General features: G+C 34.4%; 1 protein-coding gene across 1 annotated transcript in view; it reads left to right on the plus strand.

The window, feature by feature from the left end:
• NCAM2 (neural cell adhesion molecule 2) overlaps positions 1-13,395 on the plus strand; it is a 294,798-nt gene that overhangs the window by 146,849 nt on the left and 134,554 nt on the right. The window contains exons 2-4 of the mRNA XM_066206786.1: positions 9,373-9,447; positions 10,446-10,652; positions 12,911-13,054. Coding sequence (XP_066062883.1) covers positions 9,373-9,447; positions 10,446-10,652; positions 12,911-13,054 — 426 coding nt within the window. The remainder of the gene's footprint in view (positions 1-9,372; positions 9,448-10,445; positions 10,653-12,910; positions 13,055-13,395) is intronic.

Consider the following 13,395-nt stretch of genomic DNA (forward strand, 5'->3'; position numbering starts at 1 on the left):
AAACCTGCAAGGAAGGCCAATACATGTTTGTTTCATGATTCTTTCAGCCAGGGTTAAAATCCTTTCTTTTTAGCTACAGAGGCATTGATTAGTCAGTGTGTTTTATTCAAGATGTCATGCTGCTTATTCTTCTGCTGACTAACATATATTGTTGTGCTTTAACTTATTTTTTACCTACTGTATTTTTAGCAACAGTTGTGATACAATTGCAATGGCTGTACCTGGGAAACTTCTGGTTGGGTTTTTTTTAATCTCATCAAATAACTTCTGAACTCTAAGGCTAATTCTAGCATTTTTTATAATGCGAACTGAGGGAAAAGGATTCATTCACCTTTTGTTGAAAAGATCTCTTGTTTTTGAATCAAGCAGGATATGTTGATTCCATAATTGTATGATGTGATTTCTTGCCCTGTCTCTATTACAGGACTATCTTTTAGCAACTGCATTTTATTTTTCCCCCAGACAAATCCCTAGATGTATACATCACATTAGAAACAAATATCACACATCTCCTTTGTAGAATGTGCTTGAAGCAGACATTTTTGTGAAAATGGGTTATGTATTGTTCAAGAATGGGCAAGCTCTTGGCTCCCTATAAGACACGTTTATGTTGTATTACTTCTATTAGTTATTGTTGTATTAGTTATATTTGGAGGGTTAATGAGGTTTAGCACTCAACAGAAACTTTGCACACGGCTTTTTGGCCTTAACTTTGAGAAGTATGCTTTTTTGTATTTAGGTTAGAAATGCCAAGTAGTTAGATGACTGCTGGCTCAATCCAATACCCCTCTGCAATTTGAAGGACCACTTGGGCTGTTAGCTGATTTTGAAGGAAGAATTTCAGCAGTGATTTCGCTTGGTGCTTTTTTTTTTTTTTTTTTTTTTTTTTTTTTTTTTTTTTTTTTTTTTAAATAATTTTTTTTTTTTTTTTTTTTTTTTTTTTTTCCCCCTCAGTATCATGTTTTCTGCTGCTGGTCCCCAGGGAACTTGTATGTACCTTTCAATGAGGGTGTCCATGTTCAGTTACTGTGTCTTGGCACATTATCAAATTTGTGCTCATTACCCAGCAACAATGAAAAAATGCTGCTTTAAAAGGTTTCTTCCTCGAAAAAATCAAAATGGAATATTATGAGGAAATATGAGGCACTCCTTTGGCATGAGTTATTCTTTTCAGAAATATTTCTACAGTTTGTGGCTTTTCCTTCAAGTTTGCAGGTTTTGACAAAGTGTGACCCTTAGGTAATTTTTTCTTTCTTTGTACTGTGTCTGATTTACTGTTTTATAATGAAAGGCTACTCAGTGGAGCAAGGAGAAACAAGTTAGATTTTCATGTTCGAAAGATCACATTGACACATACAGACCAGTGGGGGAAGGAAGGCAGGAGAAAACTCCTGGTCCAAAACCCTGTTCAGAGCAAGGTCAGCAACAGATTGCTCGGGGCCGTACCCAGTCAGGTTTTTAGTGTCTCCAAGGATGGAGAATCAACAGCCTCTCTAGGCAACCAGTTCAAGTGTTTGACCACTGAGTAAAAAAGTGTTTTACTATGTTTAAAAAATGATTCCTGTATTTCAGTTAGTACACATTGCCACTTGTCTTTCAGAAATTATATTAAATCCATTTTAAACTAAATTTTAAAAGAAAAAAAAAAAAAAAGAAAAAAATAAACGAAATAAAACACTCAAACCAAAACACCATAGAAGCATTTAGGTTGGAAAAGTCCTAAAACCACCCAAACCAAAACACCATAGAAGCATTTAGGTTGGAAAAGGCAGTAAGCCATGTCCTTAATCTCTGCATCTCCACATCTTTTAAATACCTCCAGGGATGGTGACTCCACTGTTTCCCTGGGCAGTGTTTTCCTATGCTCAACAACCCTTTCAGTGAAAAAAATTTTTTGTTAATATCTGATCAAAACCTCACATGGTGCAATTTGAGGCCATTGCCTCTTGTCCTATCACCTTTTCCTTGGGAAAAGAAATTTAATATTAAAAAAACCCACCCTACCCACAATGCACGTGCCTCGTGCGTAGGAGATATTATGAAATGAGGAATTTCCCAACATAGTAATTTTCAGTTTGGGAAGAATGTTCCTTAATATTCATGGGCCCATCAAATAATTTTCTTTCTGTTTATTGATGGAAAAAAAAATCAGACTGAGCAGATTTTGTTAAGGCGATGTTCATCTTTGATAAGTAGTATTTTATAGTACTTTGATCATCCTATTCTGTACTATTTCTTCTCCACATATGTATTTGTATGTGTATGAGGCCGAAACATGCTAAAGACTCCCCAATATGTTCCTCTACAGTTAAAATATCTTAATATTCTGTTAATAAATGAATTTGAAACTTCACTGTTCTTCCCATGCATAATAAGAAGCTCTACTGAATTTGGCTAGAATAACTTAGTTAGAATTGAAGATCTGTCATGCCTGACACTTTATAGCTAAACTCCTCCAGTGTTCATCCTGCCTTTCACTTACACATATTCTAAGTGAATAAATCATACTGATTTTTTTTCATTTGTCTATGTCTATAAAAATCTTGATTTTTATAAACTTCTAAGTCATGACTAAGAATATTAAATATTCATAAATATTCTTTAGGTATTCTTTAAAATATCTAAATATGTTTGGGCTTGTAAATCTAAATATGAAAATTTAACCATTGTCCCATCTTTTTAGTTTTGAAGAACTGAGCTCCCATTATCAACCTACCTGAAAATCTCAGTAACACAATATTTATGTTTTAATTTCTGAACTGTAGTTTGCTTGACTTTTGGGGGAACAGTAGTGAGTAACTTGTGTTTGAGATTAGTCTTGTGAATGTAATTGTGGCAAGCAGACTGGTTTATACTTGTTTACTGTCTCTGCTCAGATATTAATGGCTTATTCATTTTACTCTTCCTGCTGCAAGTGTCATAGAAAAGAATGTTTAAGATAAGATTTTCTGATTATGGTCTAGTATTTGTTGCACAAAACTGGATTGTGTTGGTGCTCTTTCATTGTGCATTTCACCCCTGTAACATCTATTCTGGCCCAGGATGCAGTTGGAACTTTGTGTTACTTCCAGCTCCTCTCATCAGGGAAAAATGACACTTCAACAGAGGTAGGAAATTAATTCATGATGACACAAAGATTGTTTTGTCTAACTAAAAATAAAACACTCTGTAATCTATAAAACAGAAATTGAAGAAGGAATCCATAATAATTCAAATAAAACCTTAGAACTTTAAATCAGAACTGTATTCTCTACTGACAAATCCAAATTAAGGCTAATGTGATGAAATGAAAAGTTTGTTTATACTGAACTACTTTATTATGAAACTTTCTGCCAAGCAATTTTAAATGTAACATCTCTCAGTACTTTCATACCATGGAGAAGTGATACTTTATGATTTATTAGTAGTTATCCCACCAGAAATTTGAAAATAACCAAACTCTTTAGGTTTTAAATTTTTGTTTATTGTCTTTGGGGATGCAGTTTGTCTTTCAGATGTTTTTACAAAACTTTCAGACAAGCATTCAAGGCCATTGAACGGAAGAAGGATATCATTAGGCTTGTTAATATACCTTTATTTATAAGAAAAAAACCTAGGGTTGCATTGTTTACAGGATATTAGAATATTAGGAAAGGATGAATAGGAATTTTTGTGTAGCTTAGTAAACCACTAAAAGTGGAGAAAAAAACCCCAAAAAGTAAATTTAAATGAGAAAGCATTAAATGCATTGCATTTGGATAATCTGTTTGGATTCATTTGTCACTGTAGGTTCTCACACACATAGAAAAAGGATTATTCTTTAACAATCTCTTTGTTCCCAAAGGATTACAAATGTATTAGGTGGTTTTAAATACTACGAGTCTCACAGACTTTTGAAGCTCAACAAGAACATCATCTCCTTTTCAGGATAGGATGATATGATTTTTCCCTCACAGATAGTTTACTTGGATATAAGATCGATCCTATTTTTTTTTTTCCCCAAGATTTCATTGTGGGTTTGCTATTTAATGAATAATTTTAATAACAATGTCATTATCTGTAATGGTCATCTGTTGTGTAATATTTGACCACATGCTGTTCCCTCTTCCAAGGTCTGAAGTGTTGGAGTCTTCTTTGTTTATGTGAAAAAAACAATAGTACCTTAGGTGACCTGAGATATCTCTAAACATGGTTTTCATTAGATCATTCCACCTCTCAAGTCAAACAACTTAAATAGACTTTAATTCAGCCTTATTTTAAATTGTTTTTTTTAATGGAGTTCTTCAGGGCAGAGGTATAATGTTCCAAATTTTCTGATTAGTCGCGGAAATTGATCAGACTTTTGCTAATGGAAATGTAACTTCATGGCTTGTTTAGTGATTTTTTTTGGATTTGTATTTCTTACTTTGCTGAATTAGTAGTTGAGGAAGTTTAAGCTATTCAGATTTTTAAAAAGAACTCAAGCATTTCCCCTAAAATAAAATTTTCTTGAACTGTCTGATACTTAACAATTAATTGTATATTTACTAATTTATGTCTCCTCATTTCAGCTTAGAGGTCCAAATGGTTCTGAAATACAGTATTAAAAAAAACCAAAACCCATCAAGTGTTTTTTCAATGGTGTTTCAAAATATATTTAAATTATAAATTATTAGAATTTTAAAAGACAATCGATTTCTTTAAGGGTTGTGTAATTTTCATTCACAGCCCATTTACTTTTATCTGGGCATCAGTACACTTAAACATAATATTCTTCGAATTCTGCATAATAAAGGGTAGAAAGATTAAGTGGGTGAGTGGTTGCTCTGGGATTGAATTTGATACCTCTTAAAAACATATCGATTTCTTCATGCTCAAGGCTAATGAACCCTAGTTTTCTAAGCATACATCAAATAGAAGTTAAATCATTTACTGAAAACAAAACCACATCACCCAAGTAAGCTTGCTTACTAAATGAAGTCAAAGAACACCAATAGCCAAGGGTGTAGTTTTCCTCAGAGAACTGATGCTCAACAGAATTAGGACCTTCCCAAAGAAAACAGTCCTCTCAGCTAAATCTTGCAGTCTACTAGTTTTCCTTAGAATCCAGTGCCAAAGATATCCAAATGAGTGTCTGTAGCTGTCACCACTTCCCTTAGCTCCATGTTGATCCCAAGTTATGCCTTGCTTTGTCTTCAGGATACATGTATTCCCCTTCAGAGAATCTGCATTCCAAAAATTTAGAAACATCCCTCAGCTGAGTGATGTTTAATGGTTCAAAAGTAAATTTAAAAAGTTATTCAGATATATTGATATAGTATAAAACTGTTTAACTATGTTTTACACAATTTGTATTGTGGAAACTAGAACAGAGTATGATATGTTTTGTTATTAATGTCTTTCCAATATGGACAAAAGAATTTTTTTTCAAGTTTTATCAGTGCTTGGGTGGGATTTTTTTTTTTTTAAGAAATGGAATTATCAAGAAGATGTTGGGTGGGTTTATTAGTTGAATTATTCATATAATTCAATTTAATTATATATAAAGCAGAGCTTCACCCAAATTTTTTTTCAGGTTTTATTAAAATATCACCCCTTTTACCTTTTTAGTACCTTGTATATCTTTTATATATATATTTAAATGTACTAAATAAATGTAATTAATACATTTAAGTGTATATTTATATGCATATTTAAATGTATATAGTATATACTTTGAATGTATTTTAATATATTGCTAAGGGACAGTAGAAGTACATGTGTGAGTGACTTACTGCTACAATTTTTGGAACCTCTCACTGATGGCACCTCACTTTTTCAGGTGATCATCTGTCCAGACACGTATCACAGATTTGTGATGTTGGTTTGGAAACCCGAAGGCTACTGCTGCTAATGGGACTGAAATCAATTAGTCTACTAAATATTAGTCCTTATGAATGCAGTCATCTGTCTCCATATTTAACAGTACAAATGGACCTCTCATTACTGTTCTTACTTATCTTCCTTAGTGATTTTTAAACCCATTAAGGAATAATTCAGCTGAATCCTCTTAGTGCATTACAACTGATAATAATTCCTTTATAATGACTCTGATCAAAAGGGACGGGATTGGTTGTTTCACCTAGTTCTTGTAGTGCCCTTTTATTTTGCTCCGAAATTGGACATGTACCAAAGAGTGAGGGAAGCCCCGAATGAATTCACTTTTTCCCAGAACAGCTGTACTACAGTAGCATTACACTCCCTAGACTTCTACTCAAATAAATCTTTTACATCTTGTCTTTTTTTTCTTTTTTTTTTTTTTTTCCCTGAATAGGTAGTTAGGTAATGTTCTTGGAAACATGGGAAGATAAAGTACCTTTCCCAGAAGGTACTATTTATTTCTGGTTTTAGTTTAACATAGGTAGCACCTCTACTAAATTTTTGTAGTATCTCCACTGATCTGATAAAATAAGCATTTGCCTGTGTATTCAGAGAGATTCACAACAGCCTGATGCAAAGAACTCCACTTTTTAATTAATCCATTAGTTTGTGTACAGTAATAATTTGAGTTTTGAGTACATTTCTGCCGGCTTCATCAGAGCTTATACTGTCTGTAGTTCTTAAAACAGATTTGGAAGTATGATGAAATTTTCTTAATGTGTTGTCTCTTTGCAATATTTTGTATTCAATAATTAGCCAGTGAGTATTCTTTTAGTTTCATACTTGAATATTTGCTTGACTACTAAAAATTAGAGATTTCTAGATACTACTTGGGTAGTATTTTTCCTTCTAGGTTGCATGAAGCAGTATTTTTTTTTTTTATTTACATCAAGCAGAGCTAAGAAAATGATGAGGCTGAGAAAATGGGACAGATGGTCTTATATTTTTCTATTTTGTGAACATTAAAGTACCATATGAAGGAAAAAATATTTCCTTTTAGTTTCAGAGATGTAGCATGTCTCCACAGAGTTTATACAGTTACATTCATGCTAAGAAATTTATTTGGATTTGAGCCCATTGCCAAGGCTGTGTTACAATCTCAAATACTTCCTAATTTATGACGAACAAATATTCTGTTACTTTTTCACCTCTCATCATGCTACCTCTTACATTCTACCTGACATGTATTCCCTAATCTATTGCATTTATATAGTTCAACATCAGTTATTGGAATTAAGCAATGCAATTTTCTTTGAAGCAACACTGCTGAAATGCTAACATACAAATTCTGAAGAAAATGTACAAGACTGCTCTTTAAAAGAATACCAGAAAATGATAGCATAGGACCTAAAAAGAGAGTCTGGGATGTGAAATAAATATCCAAGCTCTTCAAGTGGCTTGAAGCTCTTCCATGGCTGTACTTATTAGTACCTTGGTTTGCACCAGCAGTCATAGATTTTGAGACTATAGTAAAGCTTTGCCTGACAGGTTAATAAAGAAATGGGGCTTGGAGCAGCCTCCTGGATGATTTATTACTCCTTGATTCCTATTACAACGTAAGGTGAAACTTCGTGTTAAACTCATTTCCTTTCTTATGCATGTAAGTTTGGCTTTTGCTTCTGGTACCATGGTCGTAAAGACCAGAGATGAGAACAAGCAGACTCTTGGTCTGTCAGGGCTCTGTGCATCCTAAAGGAGCCTTCATCATGCTCCTCACTGTTGCACTGGGAATGCCACTACTCCCTCCTCCCTAGTACTAGAGTCAACATTTTTACAGTCTCATTCAGCTCCTTTCTGGACTTCTGTCATCTTCCTGATTATCTTTATAGACTGAGAATTTTTGATTTTAGCAGAGTGCACACAGAGTGCACACCTTTCCCTGAGGCAGGATATGTTCCTTGTGGCTTTTTATATTTTTTATTCTTAACTATTTTCTTCCAGGGGCAGGGTATAAGATATAAATATTCACTAAAAAAAAATCAATTGTGATGAAAATCTTAGGAAAAGCATTCACAATTCAGGAAATCTAATAAGAAATGTTTTGTTATTTACAGATATTTATTGTTAAACTTTGTTTGTTTGTTTGTTTGTTGGGAATTTTGGGGGAAAATACCCAGTTCTGTTAAATTTAGGTTGGCAGACTGATACTGAAGCCATCTTCAGTTTTCTTTGCCTCTTTTGGTGTAGCTTTTGATATGACTATTGGAACAAAAAAATTCACATCTTGTCTAGTTCGTGCTTATTTAGGCTAATTACATGAAGTTAATAGCAAATCTATGTCATTGCACTTTTCTCTTAACTGTAATAGTTCTCATGTTAATGTCTATGGATAGTACTTTGCTGATAGTTTTTTCTGTGCTCAGCTTTTCTTGAACTCTTACTATCAACAGAACTGAGTAGTTGTGGGTTTTAGCAAGTTTTAAAGTTAAATTCATGAGTAAAATTTGTCTCATTAAATAAAGCTAGAGATTTAGATACTTGGAGGGAAAACACCTTTCTGCGTCTTTCCCAGACTCCAGATACCACTCCTTTCCATTCCTGGCCTTCACTCCCCTTACTATCACCATCCATGCAGGTAACAGTCTATTCAGTGAGGTTGATAGATAGCGTAGGAGGCTGGGGTGAGGATGTAGCGGTTTCTTTCTGTCATTCCTTTTTTTTCACTCTTTTCTTCTACTGCTCCTTCTGGCCGACTCATTTCCTCTGTCCTATTGTGGGTTATCCACAGCCCTTTCAGGATGTGTTTGCTCTCTCATGGGTTCATGCATTGACCAGAGTCCTGAAGTATTACCAATTGTTCCATGAGCACCTCTTATCACTTTGGCCCTCTTGTCTCTCTCTTTGGCTCTCTGAGAGGTGCTACAAACTCCTTCAACCCTCTCATTTGTGTCCTGCAGTGGGGCCATCATGATCCAGCTAGAATTTCCTGTATCTGTCACAGCACAACCTCTGAACTCCCTCCCTTGCAACCAGCCCCACTAACAAAACCTGGCTTTTTATATCCAATACACTTGAATATGATAATTTTGTGGGAGGGAATGCCAAAAGCCTTGATAAATTCAAGATAATTGCCACCCACTGTTCTTCTCTTGTGCACAAAACTAATAATTTTATCCTAGAAGATGGTGGAGTTGGTCAGACGTGATTTACCTTTGGTCAGTCTGTGTGTTACAAATCACCTTTTTGTCATTGCATTTCTAGGTTTATGTTCATGTATATTTCTATCACTTTTTCTTTTTTTTTTTTCCCCCTCCTTTTTTAATTTTATCCTCAGGTTTGGGACATAAGGCTGTCATCATCATGTAACATCCTTATTTAGATTGTTTTCTCTCTATATATATGTACTTTAGTTCAAAACAGAACAATGTTTAGTTGAAATTTCATACTTGTAGAACAGGTCGTATATATAGAATGAAAACAATATAAAACCTGACAATGTAAGATTTAAACTGATAATTTCCCAAATGAATTTACAATCCACTTTATATTTTTCAGCTTTACTCCAAGTAACAATTTCACTTAGCAAAGTTGAGCTCAGTGTGGGTGAATCCAAGTTCTTCACATGCACAGGTATGTACAATAAAGTACAAATTTTATTTGTAGATAAAGAAGTTTTGATAAATTTTGAAATTTTTGTGTATTTTGTAACTGAAGTAGTTGTTTCACAATATTAAATTAAGATATTGTTGTATATTCACATCGACTTTTGAGAACTGTGGCAAATACTAGAACTTCACTGGCTTCACATTTCCAGTCTCAGACCTCTTCATTTCACACACTGAATCAGTTTGAATTCTCTATATCAGTACAGGTAGTTTATATCTGTTAGGATGCTTTTGTAGTTAAAATATTGTCACTTATTTGAACTAAGGAATCAAATTTTCTCTAACCTAATGAGACAGCCAAGGGCATTTTTTTCTTGTGAGGCAGTAATCAGTCAGGAGGAGAAGAATTTGCATTTGCAGCTGATTGATATGGATCCTTGATGTTGCTGAACTGAGATCTTCCATTGACAGTGACACATGTCCTGACTACACTGACAGTACAATTGCCTGACGACTTGACCTATTGACCCAATCACTGCTGGACAGCCTGTTTCTTTCCTACAAGACTTTATACTTTTCTGAGGTTTTTTTTCCCCACTTGAGATCCTTGAGCTGCTATTTACCCCTGTCTCAACAATTGTACATCTGCCTGCAGGTTTATCCTGCTTGTCTTTCTTACAATTCGCATAATTCAGCAATTAGCTGACACTATAGAATCACAGAACCACTTAGGTGAAAAAGACCTCCAAGACTGTCAAGTCCAAGCTTTGACTGATCACCACCTTGTCAACTAGAGCATGGCAATGAGTGTTGCATCCAGTCATCCCTTGAGCACCTCCAGGGTGATTCCACCAACTCCCTGGGTAGCTAGTGCTTGACAACCCTTTCCATGAAAAAATTCTTCCTGAGTTTTGTTTAAATTCCCGACACTGCATAGACTGTGTATTGGGTATGCAATGCATATGCATTTTGTGATGTCCTTCTAAGTGTCTAAATTTGGATGGGTTTTGGTTTTGTTTGCAGCCATTGGTGAGCCTGAGAGCATAGATTGGTACAACCCACAAGGAGAGAAGATCATTTCAGGTCAGAGGGTGGTTGTTCAGAAGGAAGGTGTTCGCTCGCGTCTCACCATATACAACGCAAACGTAGAAGATGCTGGAATATACCGGTGCCAAGCAACAGACGCTAAAGGACAAACCCAAGAAGCTACTGTAGTTTTGGAGATTTATCGTAAGTAAAATGCTATCAATTAACAAATGAAAGACTGTGTTTTAAAAGCCACTAGCACCGAGAAAGTAAAGCCTCTCAAAATATCATCCCAAGCTTTGAACTTTATCTTCTAAATAATTGCCTCTCCTACATTTTATTAAGTAGATATTATGAAAAGGATTTGAATTAAATGGAGGACCACTTCTAAGTAGTGTAGATTGCTTTTCGCCTGCACTTTAGAATGCCATTTTCTGAGGGTGCACTGTATGCCCCCCAAAGAAATGAGAAAATAGGAAGAAAAAAATTGATCAGTATAATTCACATTGTAAGTGTGTGTACAGTTTACAAATTACACAATATTACAAATATAAGCATAAAGAAAAGCGCAGGGAGTGCAATATATGGCATTTAAAAAGTGGAGTTTTTACTGAATTGTTATTTTAATCTCTGTCTTTTGCTATTCTTGGCTTTATGAAAGAGTTTTGAGATAAAGCATTGAAGCTTAGTGTGATAAGTAACAAAAATGGATTTCAATTGGAAGCAACTACTTGAGGAGTATATTTGAAAAATACATTCTATTGTAGTATGAGAGTCTCTGGGAGATTTGAGTAGTTTGTTTCTCAGTTGAATAACTACATTGTATGACATTCTTTAGATCAATCAAAAATGCATAAAAACTGTGCACTAAACAAGCACAGTGAATATGTAAGGCAAGGTCTTTGTTGGTGAAAGGATGGGATATATGCCAGCAACCCTTCCGCTGAGTTGGGATGTAATTTCATTGGAGAACAGGTATTTTAAATATGAAGAAATTACAATGAGACAGAAAATATGGAGTAGAATGGTAAAACACTGCTGCTGAAAGGTACAGATAACTCAGATAACAAAAGACATACAATTTTTAAAAAATCTTCTGATAAAAGGGTGGTAGCAGTTAGAAGCAATTACATGATGGCCTGAAACCTCACAAATCAAAGGATTAATTTTTTTCAGGAATTCATTTGTATGCAAAAAACTGCCAGTTACTCCATTAGCAGAGTGCTGAGAAGGGTAGAAGTCTTTAAAAGCATTTGCGTGTGTTAATTTTAATAATTCTAAGATCAGAGAAACCCAAACATCTACACAGGAAATGTCAAGGCTTGTGGGAACAGACATGTAAAAATTCCTTATTCATATTTGTGATGTAAGAAAAAAGCAGGATAACATGTTGGTAGTCTTAGGGCCTGGTTCTTAGGACTCTCAGATGTCTGTGTGAGGGATTTTTTCTGACTTCATAAAAAAATGTATGGGAGAAGTAACAACAAAATTGTGCTCCCTCTGCTGTGGGAAATGTGTGGATTATTTGAGTCTGCACTCATATCAATACAAAAAAGACAGAGGTGAAGCTGCATCTCTGGCTTAAGCTCCCCAAAGTTTACTCTGAAATGTAATTTGCCATCTTTGATCTGAGGTCTTGTTTATTCTCTGTGTAAGAAATTATTCCAGTTTTTTTTTGTTGTTGTGTTTTTGTTTTTTTGTTTTTTTGTTTTTTTTTTGTGCTAGTTAACTTCATTAGATCTTATTTGAGATCATGGATTAATACCATCTTGGACATCTGAAAACACTGAATTTTTTCAACATGTGGAAAATCAAATATCATTTGGTTATTTGAGCTTAGAAAAATTAAAAGCCTCAGCAGAATTAAAACAATCTTTTTAGGTCCTAAAAATAAAGCTACAATTTCTTATGACCTAATAGTCATATAGACCTAATAGCTTCTAACTGGCTTTTTGATGTTCTGTTTTACTCAGGTGCTGTTTTTCTCAGTGAGGCAAAAATTCTACTTTTCTAGTGAGAATTTTCCAAATTTTAATGGTTTTTATGGAAGTTTTGATAGAAATAAAAACATTGAGGTTTTAATTCAATAACAAAATAATGAGGAATAAATCCCACAAGAGAGTAAATAAGTATCAACATGAATATATAAACTTCTAAGACCTAAAGTTTAAAACTGTGTTTTGGAACACTGAAAGCAATCAAAATACGTTCATAAAACCTACAGAATTTATATGAATAAACAAAATTTTGCATAACACAAAAGTATTTTTTCAGGCGAAGTATAAGTCCAGGACCATTTGAGTCTTACATGGGAAAATTATATGATGGAAATAATTCTGTATTATCACAATGAGAAAATTTAGTAGTGGTATTTTTCTTATTTGCTGATGCATATAATTTTAATACTAAGTTAAGTGTAAGACTCTTGCTGTATTCTGTTTTTTTATTTTTTTCCTTTCCAGAAAAACTCACTTTTCGGGACATAGTTTCTCCACAAGAGTTCAGGCAGGGAGAAGATGCAGAAGTTGTTTGCCGTGTTACGAGTTCACCTGCTCCTGTTGTCAGCTGGTTGTATCGGAATGAGGAAGTCACAACTATTGCTGACAGTTAGTATTTTGGTAACTCTTTAAGTTATACATTCCATTAAAACATTATTTTAAAAAAGGACTGATCACATTTTAGTGGGGGATTTTGATCAGCCCATCAGCTTAAATGTAATTTAACCAGATTCTGTGAACTGTAGAGAATCCATATACAATGGTTTCCCCCATGTATTTTTTTCCCAATCATGAATTCTGTCTAGGTGTTACATTGAGTGTCCAAATGCCCAAAAGATTGCTGGGAGCTCCCTCACAGGATTTCTTCTGGTGTGCCTTGTCTGTAGGAGTTGAATACCTTTAAAACACACAGAGCTGAACTTCACTGCACACCAAGCTGTGATACTGAC

Source organism: Chamaea fasciata, unplaced genomic scaffold, assembly GCF_029207755.1.
Source record: "Chamaea fasciata isolate MVZ Bird 193981 ecotype frontalis unplaced genomic scaffold, bChaFas1.0.hap1 SCAF_2, whole genome shotgun sequence".
NCBI classification, from domain to species: domain Eukaryota; kingdom Metazoa; phylum Chordata; class Aves; order Passeriformes; family Sylviidae; genus Chamaea; species Chamaea fasciata.